The 19750-nt window shown below is 45.0% G+C and overlaps 1 protein-coding gene across 3 annotated transcripts in view; it reads left to right on the forward strand.

Moving 5' to 3' along the window:
• cachd1 (cache domain containing 1) overlaps positions 1-19750 on the forward strand; it is an 89023-nt gene that overhangs the window by 54142 nt on the left and 15131 nt on the right. For 2 of the 3 annotated variants that reach the window (XM_060066506.1, XM_060066508.1), the window contains exons 5-14: positions 5184-5310; positions 7731-7875; positions 8147-8417; positions 8792-8941; positions 11801-12082; positions 12301-12450; positions 13697-13820; positions 14525-14642; positions 17228-17396; positions 18603-18745. In XM_060066506.1, the coding sequence (XP_059922489.1) occupies positions 5184-5310; positions 7731-7875; positions 8147-8417; positions 8792-8941; positions 11801-12082; positions 12301-12450; positions 13697-13820; positions 14525-14642; positions 17228-17396; positions 18603-18745 (1679 nt within the window). The remainder of the gene's footprint in view (positions 1-5183; positions 5311-7730; positions 7876-8146; positions 8418-8791; positions 8942-11800; positions 12083-12300; positions 12451-13696; positions 13821-14524; positions 14643-17227; positions 17397-18602; positions 18746-19750) is intronic. The other variant, XM_060066507.1, reaches the window with a different exon arrangement.

Here is a 19750-nt window from a genome sequence, read left to right on the forward strand (position 1 = left end):
GCACACACGCACACACACACACGCACATCAATTTGTTGCCATACCAACCTTGTTTTATTTGATTGTTTTATTTGGAGAAGTTGAAATATATTAAGTAGCGCTGTAAGATAGTTTAAAGGCAAAGCCAGTTGAAGTGAAGTGGAAATATTGAGCTTTGCAAGTACACTACGTTCATTCTATATTTTCTCTTTCTCGAGTTTCCCACTACACCCTCTGTCGTCTATATATTATCTGTTATTATGTTTATATATATATTTATATATACAGTGACACACACAAATACATTTAAATCCAGATACATGTTTGTATCTGTATATTAACCCAGAGTGGCATGGGTAACCAGTGGGGGGGGACCTGACGTTTGAGAAATATTTTAACGCAGTGGCGACCTCATAGTCAAACACAGCAGAAATGCTATCAAAAACACACATTTTCCTTTATTAATAGGCTAATTATTATTAGCAATAATATGTTGTTCTTGTTCATGTCGAGGATATGTGGTAATAGCCCTATGCACACAGTTTACGCAGCCACACACACAAAGACGATAAAAAAGTCTGAGGGATGTCGCGGGGGCTAAATGCAAATAAATGCTGTTTACCCACCTCTGATATGTCAGAAATTGTTTAGTAACCTCTCAACAGTTTTAAAGTAAAGTAGGCCTGCCACTGGTTATAACAGCCTCCACAATCATCAAAAAAAAACCTGGACAACCCACAAAAAGGGTATGCTGACAAAAGGCACGCATTCGGGCCTATTGGACAAGACACGCACCAGACATAAATGACACAAGCCTGTACAACCAAAATTTCCAATTTCCCCATTAATTTTTAAGTTACAATTTGCACATTTAATATTAAAAGAATAACTAAAAGGGATATATATTTTTAAAGTTATTTGGCTACACCATGACCTTTGGTAGGAGGGGCATTAATCACCCCTTGGGGGGGGCACGGCCCCCAAATGCCCCACCTTAGCACCGACACTGTATTTACCATACCTCGCTCCAAGAGACTTGCCCCCCCCACCCATGTCAAGTTGTGTTCAAGTGTGTTTGTTCTGACAGGTGTTTGTTTTATGTCACATTGTGGGCAGCCATCAGTCTCCTCAGTGTAGCCTGCATACACCCCCGCCCCGCCATGCCCATCTCTCCCATTGCACACATCAAACACACACTCTGGCGTTGTGAGTCGGCACGGTAGCTTAGAGTTGTTGCCAGCGCTAGCCCCTAGCTCTGAGCCATCTGCAGAATCAATCGCTGAGGCAGGCACCATCGGGAGAGTGTTTGATGTCTCTCCGCCGGTCCCCTGCGAGGTACTCATCCAAGGCTTCAGGTACCGTAGGAGAAAGCGTGCAGACACACCGTCTCTGTTGTCTCTCCAGACTGCGTTGCTTTTTGTGGTGGACCAGGTATGTTTGAGGTGGGTTATTCGGAAGGAAAATAAACCAGCACATTTTTCCGAATGATGTGGAATAATGCCTGTTCTCTATTTCTCTATTTCTGTCTTTCACATTCTAGACTAAACACACGCTACTTCACTGCCGTCATTGTGGGTATGATGACTTGACGTCAAGTGGGTGTAGTCCGAGAACATTAAGGCCTAATATTCATTCATACAGCATAAATAATGCTAAAACTTATCGGCAACATGAAAATAAAAACATAATTGATCTTATGTGACAAAATAAACCTTAAATGATGTGCTATTAAAGGTATCTCTTGCAAATTAAGTGCTTGACTCGATGAGGCTGGCTGTATAAACAAAGGCTAGGTAAAATAAAAGAATTCCTTCTGAATTCAAACACGCACTTTGAGACTTATTGACTCTCGAACTCCTGCCTCATACATCCTCTCACATTTGTCTCCAAGCAGTCTAAACTATCTTACGCAAAAAAATTATAGTCTGTTTGAGCCTAATGTTAGAAATGGCGTCATAACAACGGTGTGTTATTCAGAGGTCTGTTATACAGAAATAACGGGGCGGGGGGGGGGGGGGGGGGCTACTTTGATTGACCCCAAAGTATGTTTGGCTGAGCAGTAGGCTGTCTTTGTTCGATTGGCCGTTCCGTCTCACTTGTTTCTTGATCTCCTTCCCACTCATCAGTCAAACAAGTCCTCCCAGCTCCTCTCCACCTCCTCATCCCATATTCCCTCCACCGCCTAATTGTCTAAATTTAACCTTATTGGCTCTAGAGACGTGTTTATTGTTGTTATCTACCAGTTTCCAAAGGAACTTGTGTGTGTGTGTTTGTGTGTGTGTGTGTCTTTTAGACCCACACCTGTGTCTATAAGCCTTTTAATCAATCATGGGGTGTGATTATTCATGGCCCGTGTGAAGTTTCAATCTAATGTCTGCCGAGCTGCCCTACGCATCCGCAGGGCGTGTCAACTTATGTAAACTGAGTGTATGACGAGCTATCCACCTAGTCTCTCGAGCGTTCAGCAGCATAAACCAAGTCGTGTATACAAAGGGCCTCTTGGGCTGTCATCACAGCCCGAGTGGATCCTGTTTACGTTAGTGGTGGAGACGGACAAGGTGGCTGTACGGGTTGTTGTATGGCGCGTCAGCTTAACGTGCTATGGCGCGATAACTTTCCTGCAATCCATTTTGAGTTGTAAACGATCTTGATGATGTTTAGAGTTAAGGAACCATTCGATCCTGGACTTCCTGGTATAGGGTGTTCTCTTTCTCATGTTCTTTCCCCCGTTTTCTTTCATTTATTTGTATTTCGTTCCAGACCAAATCTTAATATCGCACAGAAAATTCACAGATGGATGTAAACAGTTGTTATCTTCAATGGTCAGTTTGGTGGTCTTTTGCATTTCAAATATTTTTCAAAGATATTTCCTGTAATAAGGAGAATTAAACCTGTAAGATTACAAGCCGTGCCATGCCCTTTTGGCTTCAAAAGGTCAATTTCCTGTCATCATCGAAAGTCATTTACTGAAAGGAGATGGTTTGATGTGCCTTCTGATCTTGTGATAGGCGACCTCGGTCTCTCTTGAAGCATAGGCGTGATCAAGACTTGCTCAGTGTGTGGCTTTATGTTTCCAAAAAGTGCAGATGCCTCTTTTACATTGACCTATAATCACAAAGTCTAAAATAATTGTATAGTCGTAATGCACTGATCTGTGTTCTCATATTCCCATTTCCACCGGCATTGCTGCTGCTTAATCTCCCATCTGAAAGGCTGTTTGTGAGGCTCTAAGCAAACAGGAAGCGGCCGGCTGTATGACCTGCTGTGTTCCAATATCCATACTTCCCGTATTGGTTCCAATTAAGATCGGGGCGAAAAGAAGTGTACTGAAAGGACCTGGATGGTGTACTCAAAATGGTCCAACCGCTGAGTATGGATCGATGTTTACTTTTCGTACTCAACGAAAGCCATTTTAGCCACGTAGAGGAAGAGGCGGAGCCAGGTTGAGCCGATATCGCCGCATTTTTCCACATAGCCTGCAATAATGGAGTCATTTTGTAGCTATTATAGCTTAGCTGCTAGGCGTAAAGGGTTCACCGTTCAAAACGGGATCTTTATGGCGGGTGACGAGACGATTTGTGTGGACGCCTGATACGCAAACGATGACGTCATCGCCCCCCCACCAGCTGGGCAAAGTGATGGTGCCGTCAAATTTGTTTTGCTTGATTTGTATTATTTTTGTAGCTTTAATTACAGCCCCTTGGTAAATTTAATTACTAACGGTACATTGAAACGTATTTTCTGCTCAATCTACAAGGTTTAACAACTGCTTTCTCCTCCTCGACTGTATTTTTGTATACAGCCGCTGGCTTGATAGGCATACTCCGCCTCGTATTCTTATTTTGTTGGTGGAAAACCAGCGCCAAATACTGGTCTTGAATATGTAGGCTTACTACAGCGTTTCTAAAGCTAGATGCGTTTTTGCAATGAGTCCGTCTATCCGGAGAAATTCCTGAAACACGGAGGGAAAAAGATCGTTTTCGCTCGTATGGACGGGGCCTCAGTTTAAATGTATTTTTAAGTGTGCTTCCTAAAGGGTCTTTAATCAGAAGTCTGACTAAGTCAAGTCAAGTGAAGTCACTTTTATTTATAACGCACGCTTAACCCTAACGCCTCGTGCCCACTGCACCGTCAGTCAACGGACGTGGGAAGGCGTGGCTGACGGATGGGGGAGTAGTCTTTGCAGAGGCATCCGTCAGCCAATCAAATCGCTTCGCCGGGTTCTTCCCGCTTCTTCCTGCTTGTTGCGAGGCAAGATGACCCGCTTTCCCGCTTTCCAGTATCGTCAGAGCCCACAGTGCTTAAATTTGCATACGCGATCTGATTGGATGACGGAACCGTCGCTGCCGAAAAAGTTGAACATTTTTCAACTTTCTGACGGTGGCGAACGCTCCAACTGAACGGACGGATCCACAATGCATTGCGCGTCCGTCCCCATTCAAAGTCAATGGGCAACGGTCAACTGACGGAGGTAGTGGGCACGGGGCGTAACCCTAACAGTTGACCCAAAGTGCTTCCCAGTAAATAATTATGTCAGAGCACAAAAGTACAAAGAGTCAGGTCCCTCACAGTTAAGATAAGTCAAGAAAATAATGAAAGGGATTAGAAATGAAACTAAAATACTAATATTATAATAAAACACAACCTGTTTTATCACTCTTAAGCCTAACGACACGATGCGGACACAGCAGTCTTGGGTCCCAAGCAAGCCATTAAAATGCCGCTGGTTTATTCTAGGTTACAATAAATGATTGTTTTGCACACATTTACAGATTATAAAAGAACACGCATTCAAAGATTATAAAATAACATGCATTCCTTCAAATGTATTGTAACAACCAAGTGTAACCACTTGAGTCCATATTGTGGTATTATTGTAATTAAATCGGGGTAGTGATATATAGTGATATATAATATACAGTATATATATTTTAATCCAGTTTACTGAATGGAATGCTTTGGCCTAACGTGTCTTGTAAGCACACACACACACACACACACACACACACACACACACACACACACACACACACACACACACACACACACACACACACACACACACACACACACACTGAACAAGCTGCGATCTACTACTGGGTGAAAAAGTTAAAAAAGTACATCTAAATAAAAAACGTTCAAGTGAACTCCACCTCTGCTCTATTCCTCTCTCCCCGTGACTCCCTCTCTCCTTCTCTATGTAGTATTGGCAGATAACCTCAAGTCCAACCCGGGGATAAAGTGGCAGTACTTCAGCTCAGAGGAAGGAATCTTCACCGTCTTCCCGGCTCACAAGTTCCAATGCAAAGGAAGCTATGAGCATCGCAGCAGGTACAGTACACAAACATGCACTACTTTTACACCTACTCCGTGAGGCAAACACTGCTAATAAACCTTCTGCTTGATACACATGTTACTTAGTAAATATAAGACAAGATACACATACTACTTGATAGATATCATCCTCTATACACATACTACTTAATACATACTACAGATTACTACAGATACTACTTAGCAGATACACATGCTACATCCATCCCCTCTTCCCTCTCTCCATCCCCCTCATCCTTTCACACATGTTCCCCTCCTGTTTCTCCTCCATCAGGTAGCCCAGAGGGCATGTAGTCAAATCCCTAAACGCCACCACCCTGCCCAAACACGCCCGACAACTACTGTCTTTACGCTCGTAGGAATTTCAAACCTCTGTCCGCGGCGGCGCACTTTGTTCTCGCTCTCTCCCTCTCTCTCTCTCACAGGTGTCATGTCTCCTACATGCCACCATTGTGCGCCAGCCAGCCAATCAGCTGGCATCAAAGCGTCGCCAGAGAAATGCCATTGCCTGGCTTGTTATGAGTTAGATTAGAGGTGTGAGGCATCACACGACTTTCAAAGCTTGTATTATGTTCTCAATATTTTTACACACTGCCCCCCCCCCCCCCCCTCATTTAAATTATAATATTGCCAAGCTGAGATAACAAAGCTTCAAACTAAACCGCTCTGAGGAAATATGACTTAGGTTTGCTTTTAATACCATGTGATAACATTCATAATATATGGCAGCAAATAACAAGTCAGTTATTAGTCAGTTATTACTCTGGAGTAATAACTGACAAAGGAAAGAAGAAAGAAAGCCAATGAAAAGTGAGGGATGCTGCCAGTGACACACAGTGTGTGTCCAAGGGCAGCCATAGGGAGATCACACACAAATAAACGCATGAACATATATAGGAAATTATTATTTGTAATAATTACATTATTTGTATTATTAATGTGGAAATGGTGACCTAAATGGTTGGTATACAAAATCAAACGACGACCTCCTCCTTGCAGCCGACTCTGGATTACTCACCATTCTCATCCTCCTCGATCTCAGCGCTGCATTCGACACCATCTCCCACCCTCTGCTCCTTGACCGCCTAGCTGGTATTGGGATCACTGGTGCTGCACTCTCCTGGTTTACATCCTACCTCACCGGCCGTCAACAATTTGTTCAACTAAGCAACCACAAGTCTGGGTTTTCAGGTGTCTCACTGGGTGTCCCCCAGGGGTCAGTCTTGGGTCCACTCCTCTTCACCACTTACCTCCTCCCGCTGGGCACACTCCTCCGTCACCATGGGGTCCATTTTCACTGCTACGCTGACGAGACACAGGTCTACATCTCCACCAAACCCACCGCTGCCATCCCCCCCACCTCCCTCATCACGTGCCTGGAAGAGATCCGGAGCTGGTTGAGCAGGAACTTCCTGAAACTCAATGGAAACAAGACCGAGGCCCTGCTCATCGGATCCAAATCCACCCTCACTAAAGCACAACACACCCCAGCTCCACTCATAATTATCGATGGATTCCCAGTACCCTTCTCCTCCAAAGTCAAGAGCCTCGGCGTCATCCTGGACAACACCCTCTCATTCGCACCCCATATTCACAACATCACCCGGACTGCATTCTTCCACCTCCGCAACATCGCCAGACTCCGCCCATCACTGACCCAATCCAGCACTGAAATCCTAGTTCACTCATTTGTCACATCACGCATAGACTACTGCAACGCCCTCCTCACCGGACTCCCCACCAAACTCATCACCCCTGTCCTCATTCAACTTCACTGGCTCCCAGTACACTACCGTATCCAATACAAAACCCTACTCCTCACCTACAAAGCTCTCCACAACCTAGACCCCAGTTATCTCTGCGACCTCCTCCAAGAATACACTCCCTCCCGCTCCCTCCGCTCAACCTCTGCTGGACTACTATGTATCCCCACATCACGACTCACTACAATGGGTGCCCGGTCATTCAGCTGTTCAGCACCCAGGCTCTGGAACTCCCTCCCCCCACACATAAAACAGTCAGACACCATTACAACCTTCAAGTCACAACTCAAAACTCACCTGTTCAAACTCGCACACAACGTCTAACTGATCACTGTTTTGATTGTTTTTTTTGTTTTGTTTTGTCTTGTTTTTGTTTTATTTATTTCTTATTGCTTATGTTTATTTATTTATTTATTTTTTTATTTTTTTCCACAATGTCTTGTTTTTTAAAAAATGTATGATGACTATATGCTCTGTAAGGTGACCTTGGGTGTCTTGAAAGGCGCCTCTAAATTAAATGTATTATTATTATTATTATACAATAGGTGTATCTATACGTAGTGGGTATAGATTGAAATGTCTCTATGAACAGTGTACATTTGTTCCTCAAACCTCACCTGTGTTGTCCCATCCCTGCCCCCTCCTCTCTCTCAGGCCGGTGTATGTGTCGGCCGTCCGTCCGCAGTCCAAGCACCTTGTGATCATGGTGGACCACGGGGCGTTGGTCACTGACACACAGCTGCAGATTGCCAGGGACTCAGCGCTGGTCATCCTCAATGCTGTGGATGAGCACGACAAGGTCCGTCTACGGTCTGACATGCTCACTGGTCCGGTCTCTCCCTCTCTCTTGTCCAACCCTCTCACTGGCCTGACCTCTTACTGGTCTAGCCCTCTCACTGGTCTGACTCCTTACTGTTCAAACCCTCTCACTAGTTGGGGAGCGATTTTTTGATCAACTGTGCATTCCTACTGATAATAATAATGATGTAAACAGCAACTTTCAAAAAACACTTTTGAAACGTCCTCCTCCACAACCTCCTCCTCCCCCCCCATCTCTTCCTCCTCCCTAGGTCTCGGTCCTCTCCGTGGCGGACGGCGTGCGTTCCTGCTCCCTGGACCAGTGCTACAGGAGCCTGCTGTCGCCGGCCACCAGCGAGACCAAGCGGAAGATGAGCACCTTCATCTCAAACATCAAGGCGTCGGAGGGCGCCACGCAGCACGCGGCAGGCTTCCAGAAGGCCTTCCAGCTCCTCCGCAATACCACCACCACGCTGGGCAGACACGCCCCCAGTAAGACCAGCCGCCACTGGGGGACGGAGGATGGGTTTGCCGGGCGATGGGGTGGGTTGAGTGTCTCGGTGTCACCTATCAGTAGAACATATTGAGGGACTGTGGTAGTCCCACCCAGCTTATTCGGATGGATTGATCTGATCTTTATGTTTCCATTTTTTTTGCATCTAGACATGAGCAAAGATTTTAGGTATAGAGGTCATCTCTACAAAAATCTTGAATATAACATTTGTGTGTTCGCACTGTGGGTTATATGTACAAAATGTAAAATACAATTATTGTTTGTATTATTTCCAACCCTTTTTCCAATCCAAAGATTTCAGATTTTCTGTACAAAATATCTTCTCTTTCCGACAAATCTGTGGGAGCACACTTCTTTGATCCCTGCACTGTTTTCAAAGATCTGCATTCCCCCCCTCCCTCAGCCACGGACATGGTCATCCTCTACCTGTCCTCGGGTGTCACCACGCGGGAGACCTCTGAGCAGGAGAAGCGTGCTACGCTCAGCGTGGTCCGTGAGGAGAACCGATACCTCAACAACTCTGTCATGATCCTCACCTACGCCCTCATGAACGGTAGGAACCTCACCTAACGCCCGGATATACTGCAGGCCCTCACCTACGCCCTCATATACTGCAGGAACTCACCTAACCCCTGATATACTGCAGGCCCTCATCTATGCCCTGATATACTGTACTGCAGGATCTCACCTATGCACTGATGAACTGCAGTTTCACGACTTTATACCGTTTGGTCAGAAGTAACACCACTGTATTCATCAAACGGTTTTCCACTCAACATTTGGGGGTAACAATTATTTAGGGGTTTACCTGTGCTTGAGGTACTCTCACTGTCACACCCTGAGGGATGAGAACATACCCCTGCCTGTTCTCCTCCACCTGTCACACAACATCCAGTTTCACTTGGAAATGGGTCACATCGCTGTCGCAAGCTCGCATTTAAGCTGGGATGAAACGTTTTGAATGTTTGTGTCAGTTGACTAGCTTTTCTAAAGAACTATTTGACCTATTTAAGGAAAATAATGGTCTAGGGGATCAAACCATCATAGCCAAATGAGAGACGGCCTCGATGGTTTGATAACACAGACCGTTATTGTCATTTATATTTAATTTCAGAGACAAAGTCCACCATGCCCTAATTCCAAATGGAATTTGAGATGCCTTATTGATGATCCGTGAACCACACACTGATGAGCTAGAGAAACGCAGCCCTCACCAGCTGTCAATCTAATTTTAAGCTTATCAATTTACCCATGCTAAGATCTGGGCTATATTCAACCTCTTGAACTATCCATACAGAACATATTCATGCCTGTATCTGTTGAAGCTTCGTAAATCCGTACACCGCAAAACAGTGTAGAATGCTGTGAGATAATTTTCCTGTTGTTAGACACTCTTGTACTGTTTTGTGTGTGTGTGTGTGTGTGTGTGTGTGTGTGTGTGTGTGTGTGTGTGTGTGTGTGTGTGTGTGTGTGTGTGTGTGTGTGTGTGTGTGTGTGTGTGTGTGTGTGTGTGTGTGTGTGTGTGTGTGTGTGTGTGTGTGTGCCCGCCTGCGTGAATGCGGGGGCTGCAGTTGGGTTTTTGTGTGTGGCTTCTTTGTAGTCTCCTTATCATCTGTTTCAACACATACGTCACGCACACACACACCATAGTAAACATGTGTGTATGCATATACACAGTTTAGTATTAATACAAAAAAAATTGCATTAGGGAAATTGAAATGAGAAACATCTAAAAGGCCAAATGACTTCAAAGGGTGGTGTGTGTGAGTGTGTGTGTGTTGCCTGTGTCAAGAGACTGTAATGAAAAGCATGGTGCAATCTGTGGTGCTTCAAGTTTATTTGCATGAGGGATTCATAGAAATGTATTAGTTTTGCTACAGCGTATTTTGTACACCAGTGGAACAGACCATTTTGTGTGTGTTTCTGTTATTTTGGGTCAAGATAAAACGGTTGTTTTCCTCATATTTCTCATCTCCTATTACGATGTCAACTTCCTTGTCCAGTAAAATAGCTCACAAAATCTGTCTGCTAAGTTGATATATATTTAAATGAATTCTGACTGTATTGTTACTATACTTACCCTGTTGCAAGATGCTTTGCATCTTGCAACAGGGCTTTTCAATTACCACACATGCATCCTTATTTAAACATTTTCAAGGGTTGAAAAACGTTTAAGCTAAACCAGAACACCCCAGGTTTAATACTAGTCAGATGACATTGTTGCTTTTTGTTGTTTACAATTGGGATGCCTTCAATAAAATGGCCCCAAAAACCCCTGAAATTAAATGGAATTATAACAACAGTGATCAACATTGCAGCGACCCCTGGCTTAACAATCTGGTTCAACACTAATAATATAATAAGAAGAATAAGAAGATAAAAAGAATAAGAATAAGCCTAAGTGTTCCTGATAATTTTTGTCATATTGAAAACCAGCCTTTTTTCTAACGTTAACCATAAGAGTTGACGTTGCGTACTGATATTGTTTGTTCATATGGGACAATGTTATACTAACCTGGCGGCCCTGTTCTGGGCAGTTTGTGATTTCATTAGTTGATGCAGAGGAACATACTGGTGCACAATAAACCAGGTGACATAACATTTTTATTAAAGATTTAGCCACCTGTCCCACAATATGTGTAGGGACATAAGAAAGACATTTTCTCACCATGGAGATACCACAACCCATCTTTTTCACTATGGTTTCAATGTTTTCTGTCCATGACAGCTGACCATCAATTATAGACCTTAGAATGAGACCAGCTGACAGTGTAATAAACCCCGTGTCCTACTTGTCAGAAAACTCGTCATAAATAGGATGGCAGTTGAACTAAATCCATAACATTGTAGTTCACAGATGAGCAGATCTTGATCTATGACATTGAATGCCACACTGAAATCAAGTAATACTTCACCAATCATCTTTGAGTTATCCATTTCCTAGAGCCAGCCATCTGTCATTACTGTAAGGGTGGAAAAAGTTGAATGGTTATGTCTGTAAGCATGTTGAAAACCTGTGTTCAAACTGTTACAGTCAAAGTATTCCTGTATTTGTGAGTAGACTATTCTCTCCATCAGTTTGAGAGAAAAACGTTCCAGTTGAAGAGCTGCTTGGTGATCTCTGTGTTTGCATGATGAACACCATGCAAGGAGTGTTGTACAGGAACAAAAGAGATCTAATTCACCTTACATTGTCACATTCTGAGTTAATCCACTTCAAAAACAAAACTCAAAACACAACTCGGGGCCAACTTGTTCTCTCTCTCTCTCTCTCTCTCTCTCTCCTCTCTCTCTGTCTCTGTCTCTGTCTCTCTGTCTCTCTCTCTCTCTTTCTCCTCTCTCTGTCTCTGTCTCTCTGTCTCTCTGTCTCTCTCTCTCTTATTTTTTTCTCTTTCTCTCTCCTCTCCATCAGAGGGTGTGACAGAGCTGAAGGAGCTGGCCTTCCTCAGGGACTTGGCAGAGCAGAACTCCATCAAATACGGCGTGGACCGCGGGGTGGATCGAGAACGCGACCGGGAGCGCGACCGGGACCGCTCCTCCTCCTCGGCGCTGCCGGTGGTGAAGGGCAGCATGATGGTCCTGAATCAGCTTAGCAACCTGGAGACTTCCGTGGGCCGTTTCTACATCAACCTGCCGAACCGCATGATAGACCTGGCCCGCTTCAGCCTGCCCTACGCCGACCCCATGGGAGACGGTAGGAAACGGCGCCGCCCGCTCAGGCTGAACACGAGATGTGCATGAAACGCACAAAACCTGTTACATGAGAGAGGGAGTTGACGGTCAGAGTGATTGAGCATGTGTTTGGGTGTTGGACGACGCATTGATATGTTAGCAACTGGAACATGTTTTTCTTTTTTTCTTTTTTCTTTTTATGAACATATGGACGTCCTTTGTGTCCTGTGTCCCGTGCAGGGTTCATCATGACCGTGAGCCGTCCGTGCTACTTTGGTAACCTGCTTCTAGGTGTGGTGGGGGTTGACGTAAACCTAGCCTACATCCTGGAGGACGTCACCTACTACCAGGACTCCCTGGCTTCCTACACCTTCCTCATCGACGACAAAGGTCGGATACAAGGACGCACGCATGCACAACCACACACTTAGAAACACACAAACACGGAGTGGCCTTCGGGAAGATCGGGAGGTTTCCGATGGTCCACTTATGTGGGCCGCGGCAGTAATTTGGGCCGCGGGCACCCCCTAGTGGCCCCTGTATTTTAGGTCATGCGAATGCGCAATCGCGAAATGCACGAGAGATCCCCGTCAGGATCTCTCGCCCAACCCCATCCACCAACCCCCCCCCCCCCCCCCCCCCCCCCAACAAAATCAGCGCAAGGGGCTGGTACGGGAAGCTAGCTACCGGTATGAAAAAGTGCCCAACTCCGCCCCTGGTGTAAAATGGCATCTTGTTAAGGTGCTGCTCTTATTAGGGCCGTTCAGCAAGCAAAGTGTGAATAACATCTCCAATTAAAGTCATTAGTGAGACTTTCGAACATCTTGCTGGTAATTATCCTTTAGCTAAACCCAATGTCTTGAGTGTGTGAGTATTTATGTATATATGTCTGTGGGAATGGTAGGAGGCTGCCGATTGCTATGAATAACATACAGACGAGCAATCTGATTCTCAACCCATTTTCTCTTTCCTTTTGGCTACTTTGTGACACTAATGAATGGACTAACAGCAAGACGCCCTTCCCTGCGCATTTCATCTCTCTCTCTCTCTCTCTCTCTCTCTCTCTCTGTCTCTGTCTCTGTCTCTGTCTCTCTCTGTCTCTCTCTCTCTCTGTCTGTCTCTTTGTCTGTCTCTCTCTCTGTCTCTCTCTTGATTCTGTGCAACATGTTTCAGAAGCATTTTCGATAATTTCCAGGGCATTTATATCATCTTTTTTTTGCTATGTTGCTTGACTGAACAATATCAATTTTGGGGGCTAAACGCACAGAACCCCCGTTCATTTCTGAGCCTATATATCATTTTCATGTAATGCTTTTCTATATTCAACATTACCATTTATTATGCTGTTGTCTTAATATGCTGATCACTGATTTATGAAGGATGGCCAGTCACAGTTCCAGACCAGTGTCAGTGTGGTATGCAGGTAGATGAGTGGATAGATGATGCTATTTGAGAGAAAAGGATGATAGATGTTACCATAAGTGACAAACTGGTAGCATGATGATGACACAAACAAATCCATCTCCTGTATACAAAACGCTTATCTGCTGTCTTCAGGGGTATTGGCCTGTGACGGGGAACTCCTCACGCCTTTCCCTGTTGTTTGATCGATTGATTGATTGTACCGTCTCCTCAGGCTACACCCTGATGCACCCGTCCCTGGCGCGCCCCTACCTGATGTCTGAGCCTCCGCTGCACACAGACATCATCCACTATGAGAATATCCCGGGCTTCCACACTGTGCGGCAAAACATCCTCAGGTGAGCTAGCTGTGGGACGAGAGGAAAGCTGGGACGATGGACTGTGGAGCACTGTAGTCATAACGGGAAAGGGATTCCTCATTTGCTCGCTCTGCATACTACTCACATTCACTTAAAACATTTGGGTTTGTGGGTGTTTATCAACAAATATTCAAATTAGAGCTGTCAGTTAAACGCGTTATTAACGACGTTAACGCAAACCAAATTTAACGGCGTTAAAAAAATTATCGCGCGATTAACGTAATTATTTTATTAAAAAAAATAATAATAATAATAATTCTTTGGCTCAAAACAAAGAAGCAGTAGCCTGACTGCTATGTTCAAATGACATTTGTTCAAAGCAGTCGTTTAATTGCACTATAGGATATTTTTTTGTATCGTCCTGTTTTGATCAGTATATGCCAATGTTGTTATCAATAAAAAATTATTTGCACAAGGCAAGCCGATGCACTTCACCATGTTGATAAGAGAATTAAAATGAGAAGAATTATGGGACAAAAAAATCAAGGGATATTTAGCATAGAAAAAGAATTTGCGATTAATCGCGATTAATCGTGAGTTAACTATGACATTAATGCGATTAATCACGATTAAATATTTTAATCGCTTGACAGCTCTAATTCAAATATATTTCTCATTCACACAATACTCATTTGAAGAAGGTTGGGGTAGAAAGCCTTTTAAAGTTTTGAATATTTTCCCAGCTTGCCTCTGGGTAGTCAGGTGATCGCGGTGCCAGTCAATTCCTCGCTGTCCTGGCACACCAGCCGGCTCCGGAACCCCAGGAAGGAGGCCTACAACGTCAGCTACGCATGGAAATTGGTATGGAGTCGGTTCGGTCGGATCCAACATGGAGACTGGCTAACACAGTGTCACACTGTGTTAGCTAGTGATCCGAAAGCAAAAAGGTTCTAAGCTAGACGCGGGCACACTTCTGCAAATAAAAAGCTGTTCTCGCATCACGTGTGTGGCTTGAGTGTGTGTTGCATGTGTGTGTGTAGCACGTCTAGGCTTTGAGTTTCCATTAGCGACAAGGCTAACCCGCCTCGCATTAATAGAGGCCCTATTGTTCCCCCACTCAGTACAAGTTCAAGCTTGGCAAGCCTTAGCTTGTCTCATGTCAGTTGAATTGCAATGACTCATTAGCATTACATCTGGTGGTGATCACTGGTGGTGATCTAGTGTCCACCATTCATTTTTCTTTTACTGAATAGTATTTGTACAACACTGAAGAAAAAGTCTTTGATTCCCCCAGGTCCACCTCCACCCTGAAACCCACCTCTGGCTTTGGTTAAGACCAAACGTGTTCCGTCACACCCAACTCTTAGAAAACCTCCATGACCTTTCTTTCCAGCCACTAGCCCGGACGTTAAGTTTAATGGACAATGTCATTATTTTTTGTCATTTCTGTGTTTTGGCACAAGCTAAACTATCGTACTTAATTAAAGGTCCCATGACATGCTATTTTATGTATTCTTTAATATAGGTATTAGTGGGCAACTAACACAGTATTCAAAGACGTTCCCGAAATTCAGCCGTGGTGCAGAGTTACAGCCACTCCGAGCCAGTCGCACATTGAGCTTCCCCCAAATGCGCTGTTTTGGTGTCTGTAGCTATAATGCAAATGAGGAGGAGCGAGGCGGGTCAAGGAGGAGGGTGGGGGTGTGGCCCTGAGCAGCTTGCAGCCACGGTACCATGCGCTCTGTTTACAGTGGATGTATCGCAATGGCGAGGCGCACACAGCCTTTAGCCGTGTTCTGTAAATATTGTAGAACACACGGGAGTCCTGGAGCTCTATATCTAAATATTATCATATAGCCTACATAGATATATCATATAATATATATTATCACGGCCAAAAGCTGTGTGAGCCGATATTATGAATCTCAAACGACCTCGTTGGGTTCTCCGACATTCCTGGTTCTTGAACGTCCTCATCAAAGTGAAGTAGACTGAACCGCGACAAGGAGGAGAAAGGGATCGTTGCCGGTCTTAGGAACCTCCGCCTCCGGCGGTGGTCCCTCTGCGGGGCTCAAGCGGGAGACATTCGCCGCCAACAATCCCTTTCTCCTCCATGTCGTGGTTCATGTGTTTGAGGGAGTCAAAGCCAAAGTTCCTTCCCCCCAATTCATTCTCAACCTTGGCTGAGATAACCCCCAATACGAGTCTCGTTGTAGAAAAACCAGAGACGAGAGTCCGACGAGGAAGTGTACAACACTTGCGTTACAGTCCTGGAGCTCTATATCTAAATAATATCATATAATACATAGAAATCTGTATCATTTAATACACATTATCACGGCCAAAAGCTGTGTGCGCCTCCAGACGATATTATTAATCACAAACGACTTTGTTGGGTTCTGCGACGTCTCTGGTTCGTCCATTTTCACATCAACCTGAAGTCGACTGAACCGCGCGCTGCCTGCTGCCGGCTGCCCGCTGCCGGGCGATGGTGCCTCGCGGCAACCGGCAGCATGTCGCAGTTCATGTACTTCAGCCAGTCAAAGCCAAAGTTCCTTTCCCCCAATTCCTTCTCAACCATGGCTCAGATAACCCCCACAACAGTCTTGTTGCGGAAATACAAGACACGTCAAAGAACCGGCAAGAAACACTTGCGTAACAGTGTGTGTTACGCAAGTGTTTCACACACACACACACACACACACACACACACACACACACACACACACACACACACACACACACACACACACACACACACACACACACACACACACACACACACACACACACACACACACACACACACACACACACACGGCGCTCGCACGGTCGAGTCTCATTGGCGGGCCAACGTCTCTGGGCGGGCCAGGCAGAGTAAGGGGAGGAGCTGAGATTCTTGGTGACGTCATGAATACAGACATTCCAAATCAGTTTTTTCAAAGGCGAGCAGAACAGCTAGTGCTCGTTTTACACCAAACGCAAGTTTTAGCCACTGGGGGACCATAGGCAGGCTAGGGGAACTCATATTTATGTTAGAAAACCTCATAAATTCAGATTTTCATGTCATGGGACCTTTAAGCTAGGCCATTGTAAGCCAATATGAAAGCGCTCTTGACATTTCATGAATTCAGCAGCAATCGCGCTTTATATTTATATTTTCATGGTATCGGTAGGTAGACCAATGCCTTCAGTGCAGGTGTTTCAAATGAATAAGTCATACCAACAAGCTCCAAGCAATATATTAGTGTGTGTGTGTGTGTGTGTGTGTGTGTGTGTGTGTGTGTGTGTGTGTGTGTGTGTGTGTCTGTTTGCATTTCATTCAGACTTCTTCATGAGAAGTAGTGTATGAATTTAGGCTACAATCATTCATGCACCCAGAAAAATTATTCTGATACCTTTTGTCCAAAACAATCCACTCTTAACTGGATGTGGTATGTCTGCAGGTGCAGGACACGTCGTTCATCCTGTGCATCGTGTACGTTCAGCCAGAGATCCCCGTCAAGCAGCTGAAGAACCTGAACACGGCCCCCAGCTCCAAGCTGCTCTACCACCGGCTCGACCTGCTGGGCCAGCCCAGCTCCTGCCTGCACTTCAGACAGCTGGCCACCGTTGGTACGACCGGGGCCGCCTGCGCAGGCACACACACAACCACTCACTCACACAGACACAAGTACACACATACACATACATACATACACACATACACACACACACACACACACACACCAGACGACATAGCACAAGCAATTGGACAATCCAACAAATCATGAATCTTGCGTTCATTGGGAACAGGCTTCAATTTTGCCTCTTCATCAGGGATCGGCAACTGGCGGGCCATAATTGGCCAGTGCCACCCATTGACACCTCCAAAGAGTCCCAAATATAAATACGTAGAGAAAGGCAGGAGCTGTTGACAAAAGTCCTTAAAAGTTTTGAGACGCCAAGCTCTGAGACTTTACTGTGTAACGTAAGCAGAGTCTCCGATGAGGCTACTTTGCGTACAGCTCTTCTGACGGTGAGTAGGCTAGGAACGGAGTTGTGTGTGTGTGTGTGTCGTGTTTTAAGAGTGGTTGGCTGCTCTTTTAGGTGCTACTACTGCTCCACTCCAGCATAAAACGTTTTTACACTGCCAAATATGTCCGTCTTATGCAAGCCTTTTCCCCGGCATGGTCTGCACGTTTATACTGACCGAGGTAATATACCGGCCTGAGTTCGCACCCCAAATTACCCTCTTGGACCATGCACATATTGGTGGTTTCATTTTGATGTAAATACGAATAGACTGCTCTGCAGTTCCAGGCTTGGGACTTGGGTAGAGGTGTTGCTGCAGCAGAGGCAATGTAGCGATATCAACTTGAGTAGTTCTAACAGGAGAGACAGTGAAATCCATGAGTCTCTGATCATGTGAGAGAAGCTGAATTAGTCGCATTTAGCGATGACGGAGAAGGATCTTCTGGCCCGCAACCTACTGTCTTGGAAAAAAAAATTGTCCCGAGGCAAAACTTACTTGCTTACCTGCTCTACATTTTCGATCGTAACCTGGAGTTTTGATGTTTCAAATATGTTGCCTTTATGCAGGTAGCGTGAAGCACTGGCATGAACACTAGTTCATTCAACTGTTCATCTGCGCTTTTTCTTTATCAAACATAAACGCACATGCACGAACGCACACACAAACACAGTTACAAGTGGCACATTTTCATTTCCACCGCAGTATTTCCACATTTGTCATATATCCCAATTTGATGCATTTGATACATCTCATAGAAAATTACTGTACGTGTCTCACTGTCCCTGTCTCTCTCCCCCCGCCCCCAGAGTCTCCTACTGTGATGCTGGCGGCAGGCAGCTTTTCGTCCCCATACGAGCACCTGAGTCAGTCGGAGACCAAGCGCATGGTGGAGCACTACACGGCCTACCTGAGCGACAACACCCGCCTCATAGCGAACCCGGGCCTCAAGGTACACACACACACACACACACACACACACACACACACACACACACACACACACACACACACACACACACACTAGGGCTTTGACTTTTGCCCAAAAATCATATTCGAAGTTTGTTTGTTTATTAATATTTGAATATTTATTAATAATATTTTGACCATTAAATGCCTTCAGTAAGACCTGGATTGGGCTTTGCAAGGTTTGTTTACCGCGTTGCTATGGTTACGGTCTTGCGTGTTCCAACGGTTTATTAGGTTTCTAATAAATCCCCAATACAATTAGGTTTCTAATAAATCGCTGTCTAATCAATACTTCATTCACTGCCACTTCCGTGGTCTATACAATATTATGAATAGACTGCGTCGGGTTCTTCGACGTCTCTCCCTCTTGGCCTGCCCATAACAGGTTCTAATATTAAGGGCTGCCTAATATTCGTTCAAATTTTGATTTATATTTTGATATTCAAATTATATTCGAATAACGAAGTTTGGAGTCAAAGCCCTAACACACACACACACACACACACACACACACACACACACACACACACACACACACACACACACACACACACACACACACACACACACACACACACACACACACACACACACACATCATACAGATGAGAGACAGCACACATCATACAGATGAGAGACAGCACACATCATACAGATGAGAGACAGCACACATCATACAGATGAGAGACAGCACACATATAACGGACAGACCCAAGGCAAACAGGATATATATACAGACACATTAAAGACTTTAGGGGTGGCCTGTTTTGGGGTATAGGGTCTATTGAGGCTAAACTATGACCCCCCGTCCCCCCATTCCCAGCTCCCTGCTTTGTTTCCAAGGCTAGTCTATGCCCCATCCCCCCGGGAATCCACCCTGTAAAACGCAGAAGTCTTGTACATTTGGGCCAACCCTCCAGACGGACCCGGCGTTTTCAGTTCCTGCAAACACACTTTATTGGCCTTAAAGGAAGCCCAAAAGTATCAA

The sequence above is a fragment of the Gadus macrocephalus genome, chromosome 12, assembly GCF_031168955.1.
Source record: "Gadus macrocephalus chromosome 12, ASM3116895v1".
In the NCBI taxonomy this organism is placed as follows: domain Eukaryota; kingdom Metazoa; phylum Chordata; class Actinopteri; order Gadiformes; family Gadidae; genus Gadus; species Gadus macrocephalus.